Consider the following 25,642-nt stretch of genomic DNA (forward strand, 5'->3'; position numbering starts at 1 on the left):
TTAAAGGAATTGATTATTCTTGTTGTAGAAGGAGCCAGTCCAGCTGAGCAGCAGAAAGGAATTCAAATGTCCACACAGAACATCAGTCCATGGACAAAAAGCCTTCATCTAGTTCTATGTGACCCACAAAGGTAACAGATATGTCCAGCAGCAATATTACAGCAAATGTCTCTACTGCTTCAAGATGGAAATGTCTACACACTGTAAGACCAGAAAAGAACTCTTGAACAGAAACTGGGACTATGCCCCAGCAAAGTTGCTGAGGCTGGGGAAAGATATTTTCCTTGTGTTTTAGACTTGTAAGTGGGCTGTGCTAAAGTCAACTGGGATACAACAATTTCAGTTTGACTAAAGAGCACCTCCTGGATAAAAAAATACCAGACGTGCGTGGGTCAGTGAGGCAGGAAGAGCCAGGCTAGCACAGAGTAAGGGGCATATTCTTCTAGTGTTGAGTCCACTTGATGCTCTTGAGGTCAATGCCATCCTGCACCATCTCCCAGAGAGGACTGCCAAAGAGAAGAGGCATACAATGAGTGAGGCTTGGCTGGGAGGCAGCCTACGCTAGCTCCAAGGCCCTAAGCAATGATTGATTCACCTCCTTCTGTCCTGTCTCTATCTTTTGCCCTAGTGGATCCCAACAGAGGTGATTAATAAATTGCAGCTACCTTTAAATCCTAGCCTTTAAATCCTAGTCAATTCTAGCCTCTCCCCAGCTGTCAATAAACAGAATTAACTAGGTACCCTAGGCTCAGTTGCAATGGGACCCTGAGTCAATGGATTTTAGGAATGGTCATACTCTCTTTTTTTCTTTTCTTTTCTTTTTTTTTTGTTGTTGTTGTAATTTTGAGATCAGGTCTTGCTATTTTGCCCAGGCTGACCTTGAACTTGTGATCATCCTGGCTTGGCCTCCTGCATACCTGGGATTACAGGCATGTCCCACCATAACCAGCCCAGCAACAGAAATTTTTCTATATATGAGATTTTCCTTGACCCTATACAGTTAGCTATCCCATTCCTGTCCCTATTTGGATCACAAAATGAGGCTCTGATTGAAAGCTAATGGGACCAAGCTGAATTCTGTTTGTAAAGAATCAGAAGGAATAGAATACAGATACTGAAGCCACACAGGAAGAATAAGAAAGCACTGTCGGTAGAAATGCCTTTTGAATGTATAATTGATAATGTGAAATACGAAGAAAAAGTCTAAAGGGGAAGGGGAAGTAGGAGTAGGGGCACAGAAAGAAGAGAAAGGAAAAAATATGAGAAAAGGAAAAAATGGAAACAAAGTTTCTATAGATGGGGGGGGGAGGGGTTGAAGGGAGGGCAGGGGAATGGGGAAAAAATAAGAACCAAAATACATCATGTAAAGGTACAAGATCCCAGTGATGAATGTAACTGTATTGTATACCTAAAATGTACCAATAAACTTAATGAAAAAAAAAAGAAATGCCTTTTGACTGTACCAGAAAGCAAAGCCAAGGGAAGAATCTGGACCCTAAGCAAGCTGTAAATGGTTAATACAGCTACAGCCTAGCAAGGAAAATCCAGAATACAGAAAGGCTGGGGAGAGCTCACAAAGGGAAACAAGATGCATACCTAAACTTCCCCTCTCTACCAAGTAGACCAAGGAAATCTTGAAAGTCAAGTGGACCAAAGACAGAGCCAAGCTTTGTTTGTTTGTTTTTTGTTTTTGGTACTGGGGATTGAACTCAGGACCTTGCGCTTTTGCAGCAGGCGCCGGAACCACTGAGCTAAATCCCCGGATGGACAGAGCTAAGCTTTGAAAAAAATCCAGAGGCCTCAGTGTACCCAGTACGAAGCCGAGATCTATGGTTATTTGGGGAAGTCCTGGTGGCAACTGAATAGTAAAGAATCTCTTGGCTTTTTTTTTCCAGTACTGGGGATTATACCCAGAGCATCTGTAACAAGCTATGTCTACAGCCTTTTTTATTTTTGTTTTGAGACAGGGTCTTGCTAAGTCTCTACTTACCTAGACTGAGTTCCAATTTGAGATCCTCCTGCATCAGCCTTTCAGAGCTGAGATTACAGGCATGAAAGACCACACCCTGCTAGGAACCTCTTGACTTTATAAACACCACTGAGTAGTAGCTCCTAATCTTTTAAGAATCTCATGGAAAGCTGGGTGTGGTGGCACATGCCTAATAATCCTAGTGTTCAGGAAACTAAAGCAGGAGAATTGCTTCAAATTTGAGGCCGGCCTGGGCTACACAATGAGTTCAAGGCCAGTCTGAGCTACATGGTAAGACCTCTTCAAAAACCAAAAATATAGGGGCCAGGGATTTAGCTCAGTGGTTCCACCGCCAGCCCTACAAGCGCAAGAACCCAGATTCCATGCCCAGTCCAAAAAACAAAAACAAACAAACAAAAACTAAAAAAATAGAAAACTTAGGCGCTCAGTGGTAGAGCACTTGCCTATTATACATGAGGTCCTAGGTTCAGTCCCCAGCACTGCAATCTAAAAACCCCCCCCCAAAAAATAGCAAGGCGTGGTGGCACAAGTGTATAATGCCAGCACTCAGGAGTCTGAGGCAGGAGGATCACCTAGAGTTTGAGGCCAGCCTGGGCTACCTAGCGCGTGACCTTGTCTCAAACAAACAAAAAAAGCCACCTAAAAAAATAAAGAAATCTTATGGGAACTATGGATTTTCAACAGAGACTGCACAATCATGTAATATTTAGCATACAATTTCAGGTCTATCATGTATCTCTAAAGATGCTAGCCACAGAACTCTAATTAAGAATCCTATCTTGTCTGGGGATTTAGCTCAGTGGTTTCACCACCTGCTGCACAAGCACAAGGACCCCAGTTCAGTCCCCAGTACCAAAAAAAGAATCCCTATCTTGGGGCCGAGGATTTAGCTCAGTGGCACTGCACCTGCCTCGAAAGTGCAAGGTCCTGAGTTCAATACCCCGTACCAAAAAAAAAAAAAAAAAAAATCTCTATCTTGCTGAGTTCAGTAGCACACACCTGAATTCCCAGCTATTTGGAAGGTCTAGGCAGGAAGATCACAAGTTAAAATCTAACCTAAAGAATTTAGTGAGACCCTGTCTCAAAGTAAAAAATAAAAGGTGTGGTAGCTCAGTGGTAAAGCTTAACTACATGCACAAGACCCTGGGTTTAATTTCTAGTACCACCAAAAAAAGAGAAAAATACTACTTACATTGATATCCTTCTTTAGGTTTTAAAATACTTTTCATATTCTGAAAAAAAAAGTGACTAAGAATATTCGCCTTTTTGCCATTCTTCCCTTTAGGATTTAGAATCTCTGAATCTTAAAACCTAAGTCCTCTCAAACTTTGGTTTCTGGTAGTGTGAACACACAACCCAATGAGAAGAGAAGGGCCAGGATTATAGTTTCTTCCAACAGTGCATACCTCATTTCTCGAAGACGTTTCACATGCTGAACACATTTCTCCACAGTATAGTCTACTTCTTCCTCAGTAGTGAAGCGGCCTATGCCAAACCTGAAGAGGGCAAAGGAGAAGAGCTCTCCATCAGAGGTACTGGGGTAAATTTATTTGGCCAATATTCACTGAAGATCTACTATATAAAGACAAAGAGAGAAGAACATGGATCTTCCCTTCTAGGCCAGAGTTTCTCAGAACAAGGTCTGTGAATCAACAAATCAGAATCATCTAAGAAAGAAAGTTCAAACTCCTCCCTCCTGACACAGTAAAGGAGAATATCTGTGTATGAAATTCAGATTTTTTTATAAACTTCCCAGATGATGCTCAATGAAGTCTGAGAACCTCTGCTCTACAAATGAGAGATAAATAAGGAAAGCCTAGAGATATACTTTGGTAATAAACTACACACTTAGATTCAATCCCCAGCAGCAAAAAAACAAAGGACAGAGAAAACTAGATTGATAGGATATGAACAATAAGGAGAATGCCTTTTAGCTTGAGAATATAGCTCAGTGCCAGTGTACTTGGCTAGCATACATGAAGCCCTAAATTCAATCCAGAATAACACACACACACACACAGTCTTTTATAAATGTTGCTGCTCAACTCACTAACCTGATAGAAGAGTGTGCTAAATCCTCATCAGTGCCAATTGCTCTAAGGACGTAAGAGGGCTCCAGGGATGCAGAGGTGCAAGCACTGAGGAGAAAGACACAGCTTTGTTCAGTTCGGCATCAACATCTGCTTGAGCCACAAATTCCCAGTTCTTGCTCCCTCCCCTCAAGGTCACAGAGCCATACCACAGGAAAAACAGATCTAGCAGACTAAAGGGCCCAATGCTGCCCTGCACATCCTGAGACTTGAACCTAGCTCCTCTGCCAAGGCATGGCAGAGCATAATAGCCCACGGCTGGATCTGACACAAAGCAGCAGCCAAGAACCTTGTGCTCACTCCCCCAGAACAGAAGATACTATCTGTACCAGCTTAGAGCTAAACCATTGTTGGCCTTTGGAGCATCTTCAGTTCTGGAGGCCTACAACAGAACTGCTAGTGTAACCCTGGAACAGATACATACAACCCCTGGACCGCAAAAGGAATGAAATTCTCCCCCAGGAAGCCCTGCTAGGGTAGTAAATTTCAGCCTATGCCTAATCAGATAAAAAAGAGGATCTTTATTGTGAATCAAGAACTCTTGTGCTTATGTTCTCCATACCAGGAAGTTTAGTAACCAACCTGTATGGAACTTAGAAGCCAGGCTTAAAGGCCTTGCCAGTTATGTAGTCAACTCACCTCCCTGAGGACAAAGCAACATCCTTAAGTGCCATCAGCAGGCTCTCCCCTTCCACATATGCAAAGGAGAGGTTGATACAGCCTAGAACAGAAAAGGCAACACTATGAGAGGGGTTTCAGAATCATAGCCTCTTCCAGAATGGGGAAGGAGAAGGCAAGTCCATACCAGGATAGTGCTGTTCAGGGTCCCCATTCATCACCACATTTGGAAGGCTCTTCATTATCTTCTGTATTAGCTGATCTGCTAACTTTGAGATCCGCTTGTGGTCATACTAAGGAATAGGCAAGGGAGGACTAAGCACAGTGACTACCATCTGAGAAAACCCATAGTTCTAGGAGTCTTTCTTCTCTAACCGGAAATGACTGTGCATCAAACTCAACTATTGTCCTGTTACTCATGAAGACCACTGTACTGAATACAGTGCCTACTGTGTGAAAGACGCTCAGTAACTGAACACAGGATTTCAACAACCCAGAAACAAATCAGCTGATTACTACTAACAGTGCCTGGGTTTTAGAGCCGGTAACACCTCCCTCAGAACAAGGGGACAGAAGCATCTGGACAGGGCAGGGTTTTCTTAAATTTCTTCCAGCAGAGGTCTGACTTAGCCATCTTGGGATACCACCTAATAAAAGACCGAGCACAGGGGAAGAAGTAGTGGGAGGAAACTTGCTCTCCCCATACCTCCATCTCTTGCTGTGCCACCTCACACGCAGCCCCCAGCCCCACCACCAAGGGTGTGGGCACTGTCCCAGACCGCATACCCCGCTCCTGCCCCCCTCCACTCTGCAGGGGCTCCACACGCACTCGGGGCCGGCGACGGATATAGATGGCACCAACCCCTGGAGAGTGAATTTTGTTAGAAAAAAGAAGAGAAACAGAGAAACACAGATGAAACAAAATATCACTTTTCAAAGGGATCAAAATATTATTTCAACTTTTCTATAAACTTAGGATTTTTTTCTGAAAAAAATTAAAAGAAAAAAATCCCAGTAAAAGCATAATATTTAACAAAACTATTTAACATCAGAAAGGTTACTAGCAGAGGGAGTAATTGCCAAAATGATTTAAAGTAGCTAAGAATGAATGAAAAGATATCATAAATTGCAACATTATTCATAAGAGCAGAAAGATTAGAAATACTTCAGAGAGCCACCAGAGGAATGCCAAATAAATTATGATATGTCCATTCAATAAAACAGAAGCAGGTGTATAAATGAATGAGGAAGATCTTTCTGTACTGACACTGTAAAACTTCTAATATACATTGTTAAAAAAAACTGGTGAAGAGAGGGAGAATGAAGGTATATTACGTAGCACACGCCTGTTATCCCAGCACTGGGGAGGCTGAGGTGGGAGATTTGCCAAGAGTTCGAGACCAGCTTGGGCTACACAGGGAGTTCAACACCAACCTGGACTACATAGCAAGACCCTGTCTGAAAAAAAAAAGATGTATTATGTAAAACTGGAGAATTAAATATATTATGTATGCCAGGCAATGGTGGCGCACACTTGCAATCCCAGCACTTGGTAGGCTGAGGCAGGAGGATTGCCACAAGTTCAAGGCCAGGGCTGAGGATTTAGCTCAGTGGCACCATGCCTGCTTCACAAATGCAAGGTCCTGAATTTGATCCCCAGTACCAAAAAAAAAAAAGAACCAAGTTCAAGGCCAGCCTTGGCTACACAATGAGTTCAAGACCAGCCTGAACTATACACTGAGATACTGTCTGAAAAAATAAAAAATAAAAAGATGTATTATGTACATGTACCAACTCTCAATGATGAATATAATTATTATGTACTGCAAACATGTACTAATAAAAAGAAAAACGGGTGAAATCCCTCCAAATTCTGTTTGTGCTGTTAAAAATAAATAAATGAGGGGTGAGGATTTAGCTCAGTGGTGCCGTCGCCTGCCTGCCCCACAAGCGCAAGGACCTGAGTTCGATCCCCAGTACCAAAAAAATAAAAAATAAATAAATAAATAAATAAATGAAAGGAGGTATTGTTAGGTGAAAAAGCAAAATCAAAATGACTATGATATGCTATCATTTAGCTAAAAAGGGGGATGGAGAGGAAATATATAGGTACTACGTACTTGAAAATGCACAAAATAATTTTTTTTTTTGTACAGGAATCAAACTCGGGACCTTGCGCTTGCAAGGCAGGTGGCAGAACCACTGAGCTAAATCCCCGGCCCACACAAAATAATTTTTAAAAAGTACTCAAGCTAGGAATACAGGCATAGTAGTGCACGGCTACTGTATAGCCCCAGCACTTGGGAAGTTGAAACAGGATTGCTTAAGCCTAAGAATTTGAAACCAGGCTTGGCAACATAGTTAGACTTGTCCAAGGGAGGGAGCAAGGGAAGAAGAGAGGAAAGGAGAGAGGAAAGAAATGACGGAGCCAAGACACCATCTCCCAAGGAGGGTGGAGACAGGAGTAGGAGGTGGACTCTCCACTGTGTGCTTTTTTAAATTCTGAAACATGTGAATATATTACCTATCCTAAGTTAAAAAAAAATTAAGGGAAAATAATGGGGTAGGGGATGAGAATGGTACTAAGAATTAGCACAATGTCCCAAGGTCTATTAAAACTTAAAAATGTGTATAAGCTGTGGACACAGCAAACCCATTTATAAATGTGTATGAAAATATAAGCATGAGGACCAGGTATTTAGCTCAGTGGTGCTGCCACCTGCTTCGGAAGTGCAAGGTCCTGAGTTCAATCCCCGGTACCAAAAGAGCCTGAGTATGCAAAGATATTCATTAAATAGTCAAGGGTTTTTGAATAAAGTGAGCACTTAATGAAATTCATCTCTACACAGAAAAACTATTTTGGTTTTTTGGGGGTTTTTTTGGGTACCTGGGATCAAACTCAGGACCTTGCGCTTGTGAGACAGGTGGTGGAACCACTGAGCTAAATCCCTGGCCCAAGAAAAACTATTTTGGCAGAAAATGGAGGTAGTAAAAAAAAAAAGAAAGTGGAAGTAGTGTGTAATCTCAGGGGTTGGGAGGCTGAGGCAAAAGGTTCAGAGAATTTAAGGCCAGCTTGGGCTACATAGTGACTTCAAGGACAGGCTGAAATACAGAGAGACCCTGTCTCAAAAAACAAGATCAAAAAATTAAAAAAGAAAGAAGAAAGAAAATAGAGGTACAGGGCCGGGGATTTAGCTCAGTGGTTCCGGCGTCTGCCTCAACAGTTCGAAGACCAGAGTTCCATCCCCGGTACCAAAAAAAAAAAAAAAGAAAAAAAAAGGGCTGCCTGCCTCGAAAGCTCAAGGACTGAGTTCGATCCTCTGTACCAAAAAAACCACACCAAACGAAAACAGAGGTACAGGGCCGAGGATTTAGCTCACTGGCACCATGCCTGCCTTATAAGTGCAAGGTCCTGAGTTTGATCCCCGGTACCAAAAAAAAGAAAAGAAAATAGAGGCACTATAAAAATGAAGGCAGTAGTTCCCAAATTTATTATGAAGGATACCAGTTTTCAATAATTTAAGTACATACTGTACTTATTAAGAAATTCAAGGGCTGGGGATTTAGCTCAATGGTTCTACCTCCTGCCTCCCAAGTAAAAGGTCCCAAGTTCGATCCCCGGTACCTAAAAAAAAAAAAAAGAAAAGAAATTCAAGCTAGCACAGCACTGCATGCCTATAATCCGAGCTACTCAGGAGGCTAAAGTGAGAGCATGAGAAGTTCAAAACCAGCTTGGGCAATACAGTGAGATCCTGTCTCAAAATCAAAATTTAAAAAATCAAGAAAGGCTGGAGATATAGCTCAGTTTCTAGATCCTGGGTCCAATTTCCAATACAACCAAAAAAAAAAAAATTCAAGCTGGGCACAGCAGCACCTGCCTGTGATCCCAGCTACTTTAGAGGCTAAGGCGGCAAGTCCAAAGCCAGCCTGAGCAACATAGACCCCATTTCAATAAATAACTAACTAAATAAATAATTTTTTTAAAGTCACAAAAAAAGAAATAATTAATTTCTCCATTCAAAAGAAATTTGGGCAGGGGATTTAGCTCAGTGGTTCCGCCCCCTGCCTTGCAACCACAAGGACCCAAGTTCGATCCCCCGTACCAAAAAAAAACCCCAAACAAACAAAAACAAATTCAATTGTCCTACACTATCAGAATCTATGCAATTCCAAAATTCAGAGAGCAAGTGCTCAAATATCATGTCAGTACAGTGAAGAACATCATACTATCTAAATCTATTTAGATCCTAAATTTGGAAAGCAGGAGTTTGGATAATGAGGGATATTTATACACATAGAAATGCTGATTGGAGTTTCTGATCAATACGAATTCATTGGTTTTATCAAAATAGATTTAGCTATAATAAAAGACAATAGGATGGGATGTGTAGCTATATGGTAGAACAATAGCCTAGCACACCTAAGGGCATTGAGTTCAATCCCCAGGACTGAAAAAAAAGAAAGATGTAAAGGAGGAAAGGGGAAGAGAGAGGAGGAAAGAGGAGGGCAGGAGAGGGGAGGGGAGGGAGCAGAAGGAAAGGCAAGGCCAACAAAGCCAATTTTAGGTAGACAGAGTGCCTATTGGGCCTTTTGAAAGAATATCTCACAAAAACACACTCTACAAGTTCTGGGAACCCTTTGAAGAAGCTACTGTTCATCCTTCCAAAAGCTATTACACTTCTCCCACAAGATGTACACCAAGATGAATCACTGTAGACACAGAAAGTGTACTAGCATGAACATCAATATAAAAAAATCCCCTCGCTCTGATAGAGCAGTTGTGTTTGTCTTTTTATGGCTATTTTCATAAAACAGAGGTCAACAGTCTCTTTCCAAGAGCTGTTGTATACATATAACCACCTAGGTATACAAGTGAGCAAGGTGTTTTTGACTACTGCTAAATGACATTTGCAAGCTGGGCATGGCGAGACACACCTGTAACCCTAGCACTTCCAAGGCTGAGGCAGGAGGATTGCATGAGTTTAAAGCCAGCTTGAGGTACATAGTGAGTTCAAGGCCAGCCTGAACTAAATAGAGTGAGATGCTGTCTAAAAAACACTAATAAATAAACACATGACATTTGCACTCTGCAAAGCATTCTCAATGTACAAGTTCCTCCAGAAACAATCGTATGTAACTCAAATGACTTTAAAAAACATTTGTCAAAGGGTTTGATGACAGGTTTAAAGAAGAGGAAATCTAGGGGGAGCTGATACCTTTAGGACCATAGATTTTGTGGCCACTGATGCTCATGAGATCAATTTTCATGTCATTGACATCAAGTGGGATTTTTCCAACAGCTTGGGCTGCATCAGTATGGAAATATACCTTTCTGGAACTGCAAATCTGCCCTGAGGAAATAATAGAGGGGAAGAATCACAATACAGTGTTGGGAAGTAACCAGAAAACAGCCTACAACACACTATAAATTGTCTCTACCCATAGTAAATTATTGCTAATATTATAGTAAATCCCTTCCCATTCCTACCCTACCTTTTCCTCCTTTTGCTCTCCTCCTCTTCCCCTCTTCCTCTCCCCATCTACCCCACTCCTGCTCTACTCTCACTCTAAACATCAAGGGTAAAGCACCAAATCAAAACCCACATGATAATCTCATGCATAAGATTTGTCTTACCACCTCATTAATACTGGCCTTTCAATAAGTCACATCATCTATTAGAACCTTTTTGATTTAAAAAAAGATTGATGATCTTATTTTAATGTGGATAAAGAGATTAAAGGGCCAGGGTGTGGTGGTACATTCCTATGATCCCAGCAACCTGGGAGGCTGAGGAGGATCACAAGTTCAAACCCATCCTAGGCAATTTAGCAAAGTAAAATAAAAATTAAAAATAAAAAAAGAGCTGGGATGTAGCTCAGTGTGAAGGCCCTGGGTTCAGTTCCTACTACCAGAAAAAGAGAGAGAGAGAGAAAGAGGGACGTGACTGATTATAGGGTGAGCTCTAAGTGATGTTCTACAGGGAAAGATAGAGGTTTTTGTTGTTGTTGTTGTTGAGGTTTCTTTTTGGTAATTATTGTTACTTTGGCAACAAATGAAAAGGGGGGACATGGGACACAGCTCAGGGGTAGCACACTTGCCTAGCAAGTACAAGTCCCTGGGTTCAATCCTGGCAGCTATTTACTAGTAGGCTGAGTGCAGAGTGTTAAAACTCATCATTTGGGGGCCGGGGATTTAGCTCAGTGGTGCTGCACCTGACTTGCAATTGCAATATGCTGAGTTCAATCCCCAGTACCACCAAAAAAAAACAAACCATCATTTGGAGCTGGGATGTAGCTCAGTGGTAGGGCATTTGCCTAGCATGCATGAGGCTCTAGGTTTCAATGCCCAGGTACCACCAACAAACAAAAATTTAAAAAATTAAAAAGGTATTAGACCTGAATTCCAATACTGGTTATGCCACTTATAATGTCCATGAACAAGGTACTTAAAACTTCTGATTCCCTTGATTTCCTTACTGTACTTTATACTGTTAGAGCTCGCAGTCTACTCTTTTTTTTTTCCTTTGACAGCAGGATTGACCTCGTGACCTTGCACTTGCAAGGTAGGTGCCAGAACTGAGCAAAATCCCTGGCCCTTCCAGTCTACTCTTGCTCCTCAGAGGGATCTCAGGGGTAAGCAAGAGTTAACAATTAAACTATAATACTCACCTATTTCCGCAATAGGCTGTTTCACTCCAATCTCATTGTTCACAGTCATAACTGAAACCAGGCTGGTGTCTGGCTGGATGGCAGCCTCTAGTTCCTAGGAATATGCAGAAGTAGGGGCTTTGCTGACAATCTAGGGCCAACATGGCCCTCCCTTGTAGCAAGTATTGAAAAGAGACTTTTCATTGGGCATGGTGGTGCATGCCTGTAATCCCAGCATGAGGGTGAGGCAGGATTCTAGGTTCAAGGCCACCCTGGACCACAGAGTAAGTCTGAGAAGAACCTGGGTTACATAGCAAGACCCTGTCTGGAAGAGAGGAGCAGAGGAGAGGGGAGGGCAGTGAAGAGGAAGAAAATTAACAATGGAAAAAAGAAAAAGAGAAAAAAAAAAAGAAGAAAAAAAAAAAAGAAAAAGAGGCTTTTCACTGCACCCCTACCAAAATGGTTAAAATAGGGCCAGGGATTTAGCTCAGTGTTTCTGCTGCCTGCCTTGCAAGTGGAAGGTACTGAGTTCAATCCCAGGTGCAAAAAAAAAAAAAAAAGGTGGTTAAAATAAAAATAATGTGGGGCTGGGGATACAGCTCAGTGGTAGAGTACTTGCCTGGCATGCTCAAGGACCTGGGTTTGATCCTCAGTGCTGAAAAAAAATGTTGGCGAGGATACAGAGAAATGTAATATGGAATAACTACTTTAGAATATTATTCAACAGGATTTTTTGTTTGGTTTTTTTTCTCAGAGACAGGGTCTTGCTATGATCCTAGACCGGGCTCAAACTCCTGGGCTCAAATGATCCTCCTACTTCAGCCTCACAAATAGCTGGATACAGACCTGTACCAGCCTCTGTTTCTTATACAACTAAACATGAAACTACCGTATGACACATTCATTGCACTCTTGGCCATTCATCCCAGAGAAATAAAAATTAAATTCACAAAAAACTTGTACACAGGGCCAGGGATTTAGCTCAGTGGTTTTGCCGCCTGCTGTGCAAGTGCAAGGACCTGAGTTCGATCATTTGTACCAAAAAAAACAACAACAACAAAAACACTTGTACACAAATGTTTGTTCTTTTTCTCTCTTTCTCTCCCTCCCTCCCTCTTTCTTCTTTCTTTCCTTCCCTCCTTTCTCTCTCTCTCTCTCTTTGTGACAGGGTCTTGCTAAGTTGCTAAATTGCCCAGGCTGGGCTTGAATTTGTAATCCTCCTGTCTCAACCACCCAGAATGCTTGGAGTACAGGTATGTGCCACCATGCCCAGCTCACAAATATTTTTAGTAGCTTTCATACTAGCCAAAACCTTGAAACTTCCCAGTTATCTTTTTATTTATTTATTTATTTATTTATTTTTTCCCAGTTATCTTTTAATGGGTGCATGGTTCAATAAACTTGGGTACTTTCTGAGCTAGGTGGTACACGCCTGTAATTCTGGCACTCTGGAGGCTGAGGTGGGAGGATCACTGCAAGTTCAAGGCCAGCCTGGGCTACATTGTCAGTTCAATGCAAACCTGAATTACATAGCCAGACCCTGTCTAAAAAAAAATAAAAACAAAAAATAAACAAAACAAAGCAAAAGAAACCCTATGGTACAGCTATAACACTGAATAGTACTCAGCAATAAAAAAGAACAAACTACTTGCAACAGTGAATGAATTGTACATGTAACAATGAATGAATTTCCAAAGACATATGTGGAATGAACAAGTCAACCCCAGGTTACAAACTGTATGATTCTACTTATATAATAGTATGAAATGATAAGTTCAAAGAAATGGAGAATAGGCCAGGTGTGGTGACACATGCCTGTAATCCCAGCACTCAGGAGGCTGAGGCAGGAGAATCATCCCAGACTGGGTTACATAGTGAGTTCAAGACCAGCCTAAACTACTTAGGGAGACCCTGTCTCAAAAACAAAAAAAATTCAAGGAAAGAGCTACTGCTAACAACAACATGTAGGCACGAACTACATCTGACTGAAACACATATCGTGAAGGAAATTTTTTTTTTGGTACCGGAGATCAAACTCAGGACCTTGTGCTTGTGAGGGAGGAGCCAGAACCACTGAACTAAATCCCTAGCCCTTGTGAAGGAATTATTAATCAACCCACCAACATCTATTATGCCTTACCTGACACTGGTATAATGTAGGTGTTCAATGTCAAATTCCCTCTTAGCATCTTGTTTGCTTCCTTCATAGCACTTAATCATTTCATTTATATGTTTATTTATATATTTAATACCCCCCTTCACTGGAAGTGAGCTCTATGAAGGCAGGGGGAATTACTCTGTCTGGATCAACCCTCTGTCCCCATTGCCTGGCACTATGGCATAATAAACAATACAAAGTAAAAGAAAGGCACTATGTTAAATATTATGAGAAATAAAAATCTATCCAGGGGTTAGGGATGTGGCTCAGTGATACAGTATTTGCCTAACATGTGCAATGCCCTGGATTCAATCCCCAGTACCCCCTACCCTCCCACACAAAATAAAAACAATAATAATAATCTAGCCAAGTGTGTTGCACACACCTGTAATCTCAGCCACTCAGGAGGCTGAATCAGAAGGATCCCAAGTTCAAGACCAACTGGAGCATGTAGTGAGTTCAAGGGGGCCAGGGATTTAGCTCAGTAGCACTGCGCCTGCCTTGCAAGTGCAAGATCCTGAGTTCAATCCTCGGTACCAAAAAATCCCAGAAAACCCCACATAGTGAATTCAAGACACACACACACACACACACACACACACACACACACACACACACACACACACACACACACACACACACACACACACACACACACACACACACACACACACAGAGGAAAAAAAAGAATCGAGAACAAAACCACATGATCACTTCAAAAACACAAAAATGCAGGCCGGGGATTTAGCTCAGTGGTTTTGCCGCCTGCTGCGCAAGCGTGAGGACCCGAGTTCGATCCCTGGTACCAAAAACAAAAACAAAAACAAAAAAACACAAAAATACAATTGATAACATCCAATACCCTTTCTTTCCTTTTTTTTTTTTTTTTTTTTGCTTTTTAAAATTTTATTTCAGCTGGGGTTTGTAGCTCAGCACAGTGCCTACCTGGCAAGCACAAGGCCCTGGGTTGGATTCCCGGTACCAAAAAAAATCCCTTTATTTCAACATAACTATGCTTACAGAAATACACTCATATTGTTTAAGAGAATGCAATTTAATTTATCCTACAACCCTTTCATGAAAAAATATCCAACAAAGCAGGAACAGAATAGCACTTAATCAAGTGAATAAAGGACATCTATAAAAGGATACCTCCAAGACAATCTAGAGCTAAGATCATCCTTAGTGATGAAAAGACTAAAAGCTTTTGGGCCGGGGCTTTAGCTCAGTGGTTTAACCACCTGCTGCACAAGCACAAGGACCCGAGTTCGATCCCCAGTGCCAAAAAAAAAAAAAAAAAAAAAGACTAAAAGCTTTTCCCTATGATAAATAATAACAAAGATATCCACTCCTGTCACTTCTATTCACTGCAGTACAAGTTCTTACACTAAATAAGCAAGAAATAGTAACAGCATCCAGATTGGAAAGAAGTAATAAAACTATCCCTATCTTGACAACACACACACACACAAACACCTCCCCCTGGCTGGGGATGTAGCTCAGTGGTAGAGTACTTGCCAAGCATGTACAAAGGCCCTAGGTTCAATTCCCAGTACTGAAGGGAAAAAAAAAACCTAAACAGGACCGGGGATTTAGCTCAGTAGTTCTGGTGCCCGCCTCACAAGCACAAGGTCTGGAATTTGATCCCCAATACAAAAAAAACCCTAAACATCACTTTTTTTAATTTTAAAAATTTGAAAACAAATATCCTACAAAACTGACATAAACCTGGGCAAGGTGCCACACACCTGTAATCCCAGGACTCTGGGAGGCTGAGGCAAGAGGATCACAAGTTCAAACATAGCCTGGGCAACTTAGCAACTCAATGAGACAAAATAAAAAATAAAATAAAAAAAGGAGGGGGAGGAGATGGGGAAGGAAAGAGAAGAATTAAAGAAAGAAAAAGCTATAATGTGTACATGTAACCAATCCCCAAGATGATTGTAAACTGTATGAATTGCAAATATGTACCAATAAAATGAAATATAAAACTTTTTTTAAAAAGGGCTAATGATATAGCTTAGCATAAAGGCCCTGGGTTCAATCCCCCACAATGGAAAAACATAAAATGTTTTAGATTTAACAGATCCTCTCACCGCAGCTTCCCTTGGTACACTGCTGAAGAGAAAAAAAAAAAAAAAAGCAGCTCATGGCATGGAAGGCAGAAGGCAGCAAAAGCAGGAAGCAGCCAATAATGGCAGCAGCCCTTTTTGTACCTTATAGTTTATTCAGGCTACATGCCTTTAGGATGGGTAGCACTCACATTCAGGGTGGGCCTTCCCATTTTCCATACCCAAAACTATGCCAAAACAATCAGTGGACTAATTTAGTAATCACACACCCTTGATCCCAGCATCATACACTTAATTCCAGCATCATACACCCTAGATCCAGCCATCTCTGAAAAGCTCCACCTATGACTGCCTGAGGCTTTGGGGGGATATCTAGACACAACCCAAAACAGAACCTCTCAAATGCTGGGCAAGGACTCTATTCCTGAGCTACACCCCCATCCTCATCCCTGTAAATCCTTTTCAGGGGCATAAGAGGCTTAAGTGCAGGGAAGGAAGAAGCCAAAGCTATGCTACAGTGAGTGTGAATCCCTAGCATCAGGCACACATGCACAGTGGCTCTCATATGAAATGGGAAACACTGGGCCAGGGATGTAGCTCAATGGTTCTGCCACTTGCCCCTCAAGTGCAAGGACCTGAGTTCAATCCCTGGTACAAAAAAAAAAGAAAAAAAAACAAATGGGAAACTCTAACAAAGTTGAAAAACAAGTCTTCCAAAGAAGGGGAAAATATCCTTCTCTGTCAGACCTATTTCTCTAAGCCCCAGCTTTGCCATTACATCAAACTTTAAACTCCAGGAAAGGCTAAAGAAAAGGATTTACAGACTGAAGCTTGGCTCCTCCTATGTTGCCCCCAATACCAAGGGCCACTCCTACCTTTAGCTCAATGATTCCACTCTTCTGCACCGGGAGGTAGGTGACCCGAAAGCCCTCTGCTTCCAGTGAACGGCAAGAGTCTAACACGCATTTGTGTTCTGTCTGAGTAGTAATCACGTGCTTTTTCCGTGACTTATAGAATCTGGCCACTCCCTAAAAAATTGATGATGGTGAAAGAAAAGAGAAAATGCTCAGAGACAATTGTGACTTCAATCCTATTTATAAGGAACTTTTTTTTCTTGTGCTAGGGATTGAATCCAGGGCCTTGCACATACTAAGCACATGTTCCACTGCTGACTATATTCCTAGCCAGAATTTGATACTTTTTTGTGCCAGGAATCAAACTCAGGACCTTGAGCTTATGAGGCAGGCGAAGTGCCACTGAACTAAATCCCTGGCCCTCCTTGATACTTTTAATATTAATAGCAGAAGAAGTAATTTTTTTTTTGGTACCAGGGATGGAACTCAGGACCTTGCGCTTGAGAGGCAGCCACCAGAACCACTGAGCTAAATCCCTGGCCCAGAAGTAATTTTTTAAAAAGTTGTTCCTGGAATTTCAGTTATTATTAGAAAGTAATCAAGAATCATCTGACTTAGTTACTTTTCTTGTTGCTGAGACAAAACACCTGACACCCAAAGTTAAAGGGGGAAAAGTTTATTTGGCTTACAGATCATAGGTTTCAGTCCATATGTGGCTTGCTCCAAGGCAGGATGGCATGGGAAATAGGGATCCCAGAGGAGAAACAGTTCATGGTGAACACAAGCTAGCAAAAACAACAAAGGACCTTAATAGTGTCTTTGTCCCTTTTATACTCTACCTAGGCCAGACCAATCAGTGGACTGATTTAGTAATCACACACCCTTAATTCCAGCATCACAGACTCTAGATCCAACCACCTCTGAAAAAGCCTCATCTAGGGCCTGGGATTTAGCTCAGTGGTTCCACCACCTGCTTTGCAAGCGAAAGGTCCCGAGTTTGATCCCCGGTACCAAAAAAGCCTCATCTATGACCACATGAGGCTTTGGGGGGACATCTAGATAAACCATAACATTCTGCCCTTGGCCCCCTAAAGACTTACGTGGTCATAGGTGGCTTTTTCAGAGGTAGATGAATTTAAATGTGTGATGCAGGGATTAAGGGCATGTGATTACTTAACTAGTACACTGATTTATCTGGCACTGCCCTAATCCCAGTAGTCTGGATAAGATAAAAAGGGCAGAAAGACACTATTAAGGGTTCTTTGTTGTTTTGCTTCCTTCAGTCTGCCATGAGCTGTTGCCCTCTGCCACGTCACCCTACCTTGGAGCCAGCTAAGTATGGTCTGAAACCTCTATGATCTGTAAACTAAACTTTTCTCCTTTTAACTTTGGGTGTCAGGTATCTTGCCTCAACAAGAAGAGAAAAGTAACTAATACAGAATTTGGTACCAGAGAAGTGGGGATGTTGCTGTGACATTACCTGGCCATGTGACTAAAGAGCCTTTGGAACTGGCTTGTGGGAAGGGCAAGAGTTAAGAAAGATTTGGAGGTGTTAGCTGAAAAAGTACAGCTGGACTGCCTTATGCTGCACTTACGGGAGATTCTACTCAGAGCTCAGAAGACCAGAAAGCCAGTAAAGACAAGGTTCAGGGGGCTGGGGATTTAGCTCAGTGGTTTCGCCGCCTTCTGTGCAAGCACAAGGATCCAAGTTAGATCCCTGGTACCAAAAAAAAGAAAAAGACAAGGTTCAGGAGGTTTCTGCTGGGAAGAGGGACTGCCCTGGCTGGACTCCACATGATTCAATGGCATCCATGTCTTATGCATTGGCAGAAAGTTTATCTGCATTTTGCTTGTGTCCAGAGACTTTGCCTGAGACTGAGATTAAGGGTGGTGGACTAATTAATCTAGCAGAAGAAATTTCAAGGAAGTCTAATGTTTGAGGTGGTGGCATGGCTACTGTTGGGGGCTTTTAGCCAGATTTATGTTGAGAATCAAGAGCAGAGAGACCAGAAGAATAATTTAAAGCATTTTGAGTTTGGCCAGAAAGGAAACTCCAGTAAAGTTTCGGCCTGCAAAGATAGAGCCGAGGAGATCTTGATTGCTGAGAAGGAACAGAATAGAAAAGATGACCTGAAGGCATCACAAGAAGCAGGAGGGGGGCCGGGGATTTAGCTGCGTGGTTTTGCCTCCTGCTGCGCAAGCGCAAGGACCCGAGTTCGATCCCCGGTACCAAAAAAAAAAAAGAAGCAGCAGGACTCCATCCTTTGCAGCATCAAAATTGCAAAAGTGAAATAGTTTGAGGAGAGCCCCAGAGCACCGTGTTCCAGAATGGTGGTGCCACAGGGAAGTTCTTCCTCGGGATTTGGTTCATAGGCACTGGACCCCTCCAGCCAAGAGAGAAGGAAGCCTGGCTACTGCTCCAGCTGTCAGCAGATCTTGGCCTCATCCACATGGTACTGATTTTAGGTACATGCAGAATGCAAGAGTTGTGGGGTCAGGAAGGCCTCCACCCAGATTTCAGGAAAAGGCCTGGGAGGCTAGGCAATGTGCCCATGAGAGGGCAGTATGTGAAGCCAAAGGTGCAGTGGAGACCCCAGAAGTCTGGAGAAGCCAGGAACATGGATTGTCTGAGGAAAACTGCAAGGAGCAAGCAGAGCCAGCCCAAGAGAGAAGCCATAGGAGTTACAAGCACCAGAAGTGGCGTGGGGCCAGAGCCCCATGGAGTTGACCACCCAAGCCCTTTGGAGTTCACTACTTGCTATAGATTGCCCAGGATACTGAAAATGGAACTGTGGGGTTTAATGTTTGCTCTCCCGGATTTTGGTCTTGCTCTGTTCCTATTCCTTGCTAACCCTGTTTGTAACCTTTGGAACGGAAACATCTGTTTTATGCCATTGAATGTTGTAAGTGTTTAACTTTCTTTTCATTTATACGAGGGCTTGCAGCTAAGAATTTGCCTTAAATCTCAGAGACTTTGAACTTGGACTTTTCAGCAATGCTGAAACTGTTAGGACTTTGGCAACTCCTAAGAGATGAACTAAATGCCTTACGCATAAAGAAATGTACATGAGTCTTTGCGGGGGGGGCAGGGGCAGAATGTTATGGTTTGGGTCTAGATGTCCCCCAAAAGCCTCATGTGGTCATAGATGGCTTTTTCAGAGGTGGCTGAAACTAGAGTATGTGATGCTGGAATTATGGGTGTGTGATCACTAAACCAGCACACTGGTTGGTTTGGCACTGCCCTAATCCCAGTAGTCTATATAAAATAAAAGCGACAGAAAGAAACTGTTAAGGTTCTCTTGTTGCTTTTTGCTAGCTTGCGGGTACCATGAACTGTTGTTCTCCTCTGAGCTGTGCCTCTGCCATGTGCCACTCTGTCTTGGAGCCATCCAACTATGGACTGAAATGTCTACGAACTGTAAACTAAATAAACCTTTCTTCTTCTAACTTTGGGTGTTGGATATTGTCTCAACAATGAGAGAAAAGTAACTAACATACCATCCAACTTATCTAAGAAAATAAAGCATAACCTGTGCAGAGGACTGTAATACTGATTATGCCCAAAGCAGGCTGTTAAGAGAACCCCACAATTGGCTTGTTCATAGAAGTGAGTCTGGCCAAAGTCTACATGCCCATGTCAGAGTAACTCACACCCAAATTCTGTTCCCACAACTAAAACCTTTAGACTAGATGGACAGTGTTCTAATTACAATCATATATTTTCTCTATTCTGTTCCTAATTCAAGAATGTTTTTAGGGCCAGGGATTTAGCTCAGTGGCACTGCACCTTCCTTGCAAGCACAAGGTCCTGAGTTCAATCCCCAGTACCAAAAAAAAAAAGTTTTGTCTTGTTCTTTCTGAGCCTTGTTTACATTAATTTCCATAGAAACCACATGTTGCCTTTACCCCGATTGATTGCCAATGAAAGTCAGTGCCTGGGACTGGCCAGCACCTTTGTCAGTTACACCAGCATTGGTCATCCTGGAACCCCCCTTTCCCTCTCCTAGTTCTGTCTCTTAGTGTATTTTTTTCCTGAGGCCTGTGTTGAACACTGGGCAGGTGGGGACTAGAGATTTACTGCAGGAGTTTCTGGCAGTCATGTACAATGGCATGTACTTGGAGTCCTAGCTACTCAAGAAGCTGAGGCAGGAAAGACAATACATATTTTCCCTAACATGTGCAATTTAAAAAAGATGACATGAAAGTATTAGACAAGAGAAAGGAATAAGGGAGAGGGAAGGAGGGGGTATAAATAAGAATAATGGGGGGGGGGATAAAAGTTATTAATTATATCATCAAGAGATAATAAGCTTAGGGCCAGGGATTTAGCTCAGTGGTGCCACCAAGTGAAAGGTCTTAAGTTCGATCCCCCCCCACCAAAAAGAGGGATAATACACCAGGTGCCAGGTGTGGTGGCACATGCCTGAGATCCCAGCATTCAGAGAGGCTGAGGCAGGAGGATCACAAGTTCATATCTAGCTGGGGCATTTGAGATCCAAAATAAAGAATTAAAAAAGGGCTGGGAGCTGAGTGTGGTGGCAGGGCCTGTAATCCCAGCACTGGGGAGGCTGAGGCAGGAATGATGCCTTGAGTTCACAGTGAGTTCAAGGCCAGCCTGAACTATACAGCAAGACCCTGTTTCAAAAAAAAAGTCCTGGGATCACAGGCATGTGGTCATCACACCCAGCTTTTTGACTGAGGTTGATAAAAATTTTTTTAGAAAGAGATAGTGCTAATGGTTGTACCACACTGTGAATGGAATACCACTGAACTGTACACTTAAAAATGACTAAATGAGAGCAGGGCCCTGTGGTGCCTGTGATCTCAGGTACTCCAGAGGCTGAGGCAGGAGGACTGCTTGAATCTAGGAGTTCAAGACCAGCCTGGGCAACACAGTGAGAGCTGCCAATAAATAAATAAATTAATTAATTAAAATAAAATAAATGAGATAGATGGCACTGTCAATTTTTCAAAAATGCATTTATATATAGAGATAGCAAGAAATCTTCTAGAATGCTATTCACTTAACTGTTTTAATGAGTCACTGTGATTGAGATGCTGAATACATTTTTAAGAGGTTTTTTTTGGGGGGGGGGTGCCAGGGATCAAACTCAGGACCTTGCACTTTCGAGGCAGGCGCTGGAACCACTGTAGAGTATTTTTTGGACTTAGGTCACTATAAAATGTTTCTAAGCAGAGGAAATGAATTATAAGTACGTGAAGTAATGGAAATGTTAATTAGCTTGATTTTAGTAATCATTTCACAATGTATGTTTATCTCAAAATATAAGGTTGCATACATGAAATATATATGATTTCCTCAGACAATTACATTCAATTAGGAAAAAAAAAAAAAAGAAAGAGTCTGAGTCCATAAGTTGGAGACCAGCCTGGGTAACACAGTGAAACCTTGTCTCAAGAAAAAAACAAACAAAACAGAAGTGGTGACATTCTCCTGTAATCTCAGCACTCAGGAGGCTGACAGAAGCAAATCAAAAGTTTGAGGTCAGGGCTGGGGATTTAGCTCAGTGGTTTCACTGCCTACTGCGCAAGCACAAGGACCCGAGTTCGATCCCTGGTACCAAAAAAAAAAAAAAGTTTGAGGCCAGACTGGGCTAGGCAGCAAGTTCAAGGCCAGCCTACAGAGCAAGACACTGTAGGAAGAGGAGAGGAGGGAAGGAGAGAAGAGGGGAGGGAGAGGGGAGGGAGAGGGGAGGGAGAGGGGAGGGAGAGGGGAGGGAAAGCAAAAGGAAAGGAGGGAAGGCAAGAAGAAAGGAGAAGGGAAGGGAATGGAAGGACGGAGAGAGGGAGGATGGGAGGGAGGGAGGGGAAGGAAGGAAAATTCATGTCTGCATGTGACCATTTTCTGGAATAATGCTAAAGAGAATTTGTTTAGAATTAACTCTGGCCATGTACGGCGGTGCATACCTAATATCCTAGCACTTGGGAGACTGAGGCTGAAGGATCACTATGAGTTGGAGGCCAGCCTAAACTACATAATGAGTTCAAGGCCAGCCTGAAACAGAGTGAGACCTGGTCTTAGAAAACAAAACAAACACACAAAAAGCAGAATAAAACTAATTAGGAGCTGGGGGGACCGCTCAATGTTAGAGGTGTGTACAGCATACTGCAGGCCCTGGAAAAGCTACTTAGACCCAAATTGTAACTGCATAAAACCTATATGCTTATGAAGACAAAGAACATAAAAAATAATTATTTAAAAACTGATTTATTCAGTGGTTCCGGCACCTGCCTCGCAAGCGACCCGAGTTCGGTCCCTGGTACCAAAAAAAAAAAAAAATTTGATTTTTGCTGGGTGTGATGGCTCATGTCTGTAATCCTAGCACTCAGAAGGCTGAAGCAGGAAGATCACTGCAAGTCTGAGGCCAGCCTAGGCTACACAGTAAGTTCAAGTCCAGCCTGAGATACATAGCAAGACCCCATCTTAAAAAAAAAAAGTGATTAAGAGGCAATGAGAGTTATTCAAAATTGTATTACCATTTCTAAACAATGTAATTTAAATAATATACCCCATTTCCCCCTCTCCTATCTTACCTATGGTGTGCAATCCTGTTATGGCAGGTATATATTTACTCCAGGCTTCCAGGAGACTAAAAGGAGTAAAACCAAGGATCTTTTTAGCAACTTTTGACCTAGTCCCAGTTTGAGATCTGTGGAGGCTTCCAATACAAATATTTTCAAGTTTTTTTTGTTTTGTTTTGGTTTTTTTGTTACAGGGTATTGAACTCGGTCCTTGCACTTGGGAGGCAGGCGGCAAAACCACTGAGCTACATCCCCAGCCCCTATTTTCAAGTTTTTAAAAATGCTCCCCATTGCATGCTGTGCCTGCCTGGCAAGTGCAAGGGCCTGAGTTTGGATTTCCAGTACAAAAGGGGAAAAATAAAAAGGGCCAAGGATATAGCTCAACAGTTCTGTGTTCGATCTCTGGTACTGGGGAAAAAACAAAAACAAAAACAAGAACACCTAAAAATGTTCCCCATTTCAGAAATTATTTCCACCTTTGCAAAGACCTCCATTCAGACTCTAATCTTCAAAATTAAAAGGAAGACTACCTCTCTGCTAATGAGATCAGGTACAGTGCTGATAACTCTGGAGCCCATCCCACACCTCCTACATTCAGATGAAGTTCAGAAAAACCAACACTGGCAGCACAGTTGGGAGATAATGGTAAAAGAGTTTAGAACTAGCATTGAACTTACAGCAGACCACACTTTCTCAGGGCCTTGGCATTTACCCAATTAATCTCGGCCCAGTCAAATGTGACTATGTCACCTTTGTGAAAAGTCAATACAACTACTAAGAGTGTCATTTTACTTGCATTAGCACCAAGGATCTGTATGTTCCAAGGATAAAATGATCCCAAAATGAGTAACAAGTGAATGCTGATAAAAGTCACCTCAAAATGGAGAAGAACTTCTTGCAAGCAGTTATGATCAGGAATAAAAGGGCAAGCTGATAGAAAGGCAGCATTGGAATCAAGTAAATATGGATAAAATTGTTAACAAGAACCAGGGAAATATGCCCAAGTAAAGAGATCCTGGACTTCATTGTTACTAGGTCAAAAAATGAGGCGGCCAGGGATGTAGCTCAGTGGCACTGCACTTGCCTCAAAAGTGAAAGGTCCTGAGTTCGATCCCTGGTACCCCCCCCCCCAAAAGAGGAAAAGGATAGACGAAGCAGTTAAGGCCTCAAGAACCACCTCATTTCCTATCCAACTAATATACTGAATTCAAAGCAATACAAAAAAAAGACCAGACAGAGCAGACTGCAAAGAGCTAAAGAAAGCAACAAATCAGTGTGTCTTCTTTTCATAATAGGGAAAGAGTGGGTAGCTCAGCAAAATATCCATTAGTCTAAATGATGAGGAACACGTATCTCCAAAGTGAAGAAGACCCAGAAATGCTATCTGGTTCCTCTCTCTCTCTTTTTTTTTGTCCCCTGGGGATCAAACGCAGGGCCTTGCATTGCTACATAACCACTCTATCACTGAACCACAGCCCTTGCCCCTTTCTTTTACCTTAATTGCTATGTTGTTGGATTCAGTAGCACCACTAGTGAAAATTATCTCACGAGGATCAGCTCCAATCAGAGATGCTACTTGCTGCAAGCCAGAAAACATATATGGAACATTAATTCTCCAGGCACAAATGGGATTGTAGACACAGCTGGGACAGAGATCTGAAGCAACAAAGAGCTCCACTGCATTCTACTAACTGCCCAGGAAGCTCTGCACTTTCTAGGTCTGGCTACAGTCAGAAAAGAGACATTCAGTTACATCTTAAATCCTACACTCTTTTCTAGTCCAAGACAGGCTAATAGAAAGAATATTAAGTGATATGTTTTTAAAATGTACCTATTGAGCTCTTACCATGTATAGTATTGAATTCTTACTATGTGTGTTATGTTAAACTTTACCAGCAATGTCTCACTTAATTCACCATAATAGCCATACAGAGCAGGATCTAATGCACTCTCCATAAGAAATGTGGGTAAATTGAGGCTTAAAGAAATTAGATAATTTGTCCAAGGTAATTTAACTAGGAAATGTGAGAACTAATCAAATGCCTGTGGTCAAACTCCAAGGCTGCTCTCTGAATCTCTTGTACAAGGTACCCAAAACCATTTCTGCCTCTACCGCATCTATCACAAAGGAAATGCCTCCCACAGGCCACTGAACCCATGACAATGGAACCTCAGATTTCTCTGTACTAACCTGGCGAGCATGTTCCATGGCTGCCTCACTCTCCCAGCCATAAGCATGTGTCCGGGAGTGTGGGTTCCCATAGTAGTTGATGAGATAAGGGAGCATGGCATCAAGTACCCGGGGATCCTGAGCACAACAGAAAATACATCAGTCTGTTTGAGTCCATACTCAACACAAGCCCCACTCCACCTTCTTGGACCTGCCCATCCTGCCTCAACATAGTGCTAACCCTTCAGTCACTGCCTAGGTTAGGCCTCCATCTTCCATTTCTTCAGGGACTAACCAAATATCAACCTAATATACTCCTGCTCCCAACCTATCTTCAACCAGATTGTTCTACCATTCCTTCAGGTAGTCAATTTATAAACATTGCCCTGTTCTGACGACTGTTTCTGCAGATGTTTCCATTCCTACTAGACCACATGACTTATGAGGGGCTGGGACGTGATCCTGCTCACCAAACATCCCTTTTAACACACTGGTGAAA

The 25,642-nt window shown here is 42.3% G+C and overlaps 1 protein-coding gene and 1 long non-coding RNA gene across 6 annotated transcripts in view; both read right to left on the reverse strand.

Annotated features, from left to right (window-relative positions):
• The window catches only part of Nfs1 (NFS1 cysteine desulfurase), a 27,340-nt gene continuing 1,698 nt past the window's right edge, over positions 1 to 25,642 (reverse strand). For 2 of the 5 annotated variants that reach the window (XM_087188956.1, XM_004867864.4), the window contains exons 3-13: positions 25,165 to 25,281; positions 24,469 to 24,552; positions 16,452 to 16,604; positions 11,368 to 11,461; positions 9,915 to 10,049; positions 5,405 to 5,562; positions 4,886 to 4,991; positions 4,720 to 4,801; positions 4,045 to 4,128; positions 3,397 to 3,486; positions 1 to 506 (exon numbers count right to left, since the gene is read on the reverse strand). In XM_087188956.1, coding sequence (XP_087045082.1) covers positions 443 to 506; positions 3,397 to 3,486; positions 4,045 to 4,128; positions 4,720 to 4,801; positions 4,886 to 4,991; positions 5,405 to 5,562; positions 9,915 to 10,049; positions 11,368 to 11,461; positions 16,452 to 16,604; positions 24,469 to 24,552; positions 25,165 to 25,281 — 1,167 coding nt within the window. In that variant the 3' untranslated portion in view covers positions 1 to 442. The remainder of the gene's footprint in view (positions 507 to 3,396; positions 3,487 to 4,044; positions 4,129 to 4,719; positions 4,802 to 4,885; positions 4,992 to 5,404; positions 5,563 to 9,914; positions 10,050 to 11,367; positions 11,462 to 16,451; positions 16,605 to 24,468; positions 24,553 to 25,164; positions 25,282 to 25,642) is intronic. The other 3 variants (XM_087188957.1, XM_004867862.4, XM_004867863.4) reach the window with 2 other exon arrangements.
• On the reverse strand, positions 22,768 to 24,459 carry LOC147824716 (uncharacterized). Its single transcript, XR_015442018.1, has 2 exons — positions 22,986 to 24,459; positions 22,768 to 22,874 (listed from the first exon to the last, which is right to left on the reverse strand). It is a non-coding gene; the product is annotated as an uncharacterized LOC147824716 (long non-coding RNA).

Source organism: Heterocephalus glaber, unplaced genomic scaffold (assembly GCF_053883595.1).
Source record: "Heterocephalus glaber isolate CG9 unplaced genomic scaffold, H.glaber_assembly_v1.0 deba00001532, whole genome shotgun sequence".
In the NCBI taxonomy this organism is placed as follows: domain Eukaryota; kingdom Metazoa; phylum Chordata; class Mammalia; order Rodentia; family Bathyergidae; genus Heterocephalus; species Heterocephalus glaber.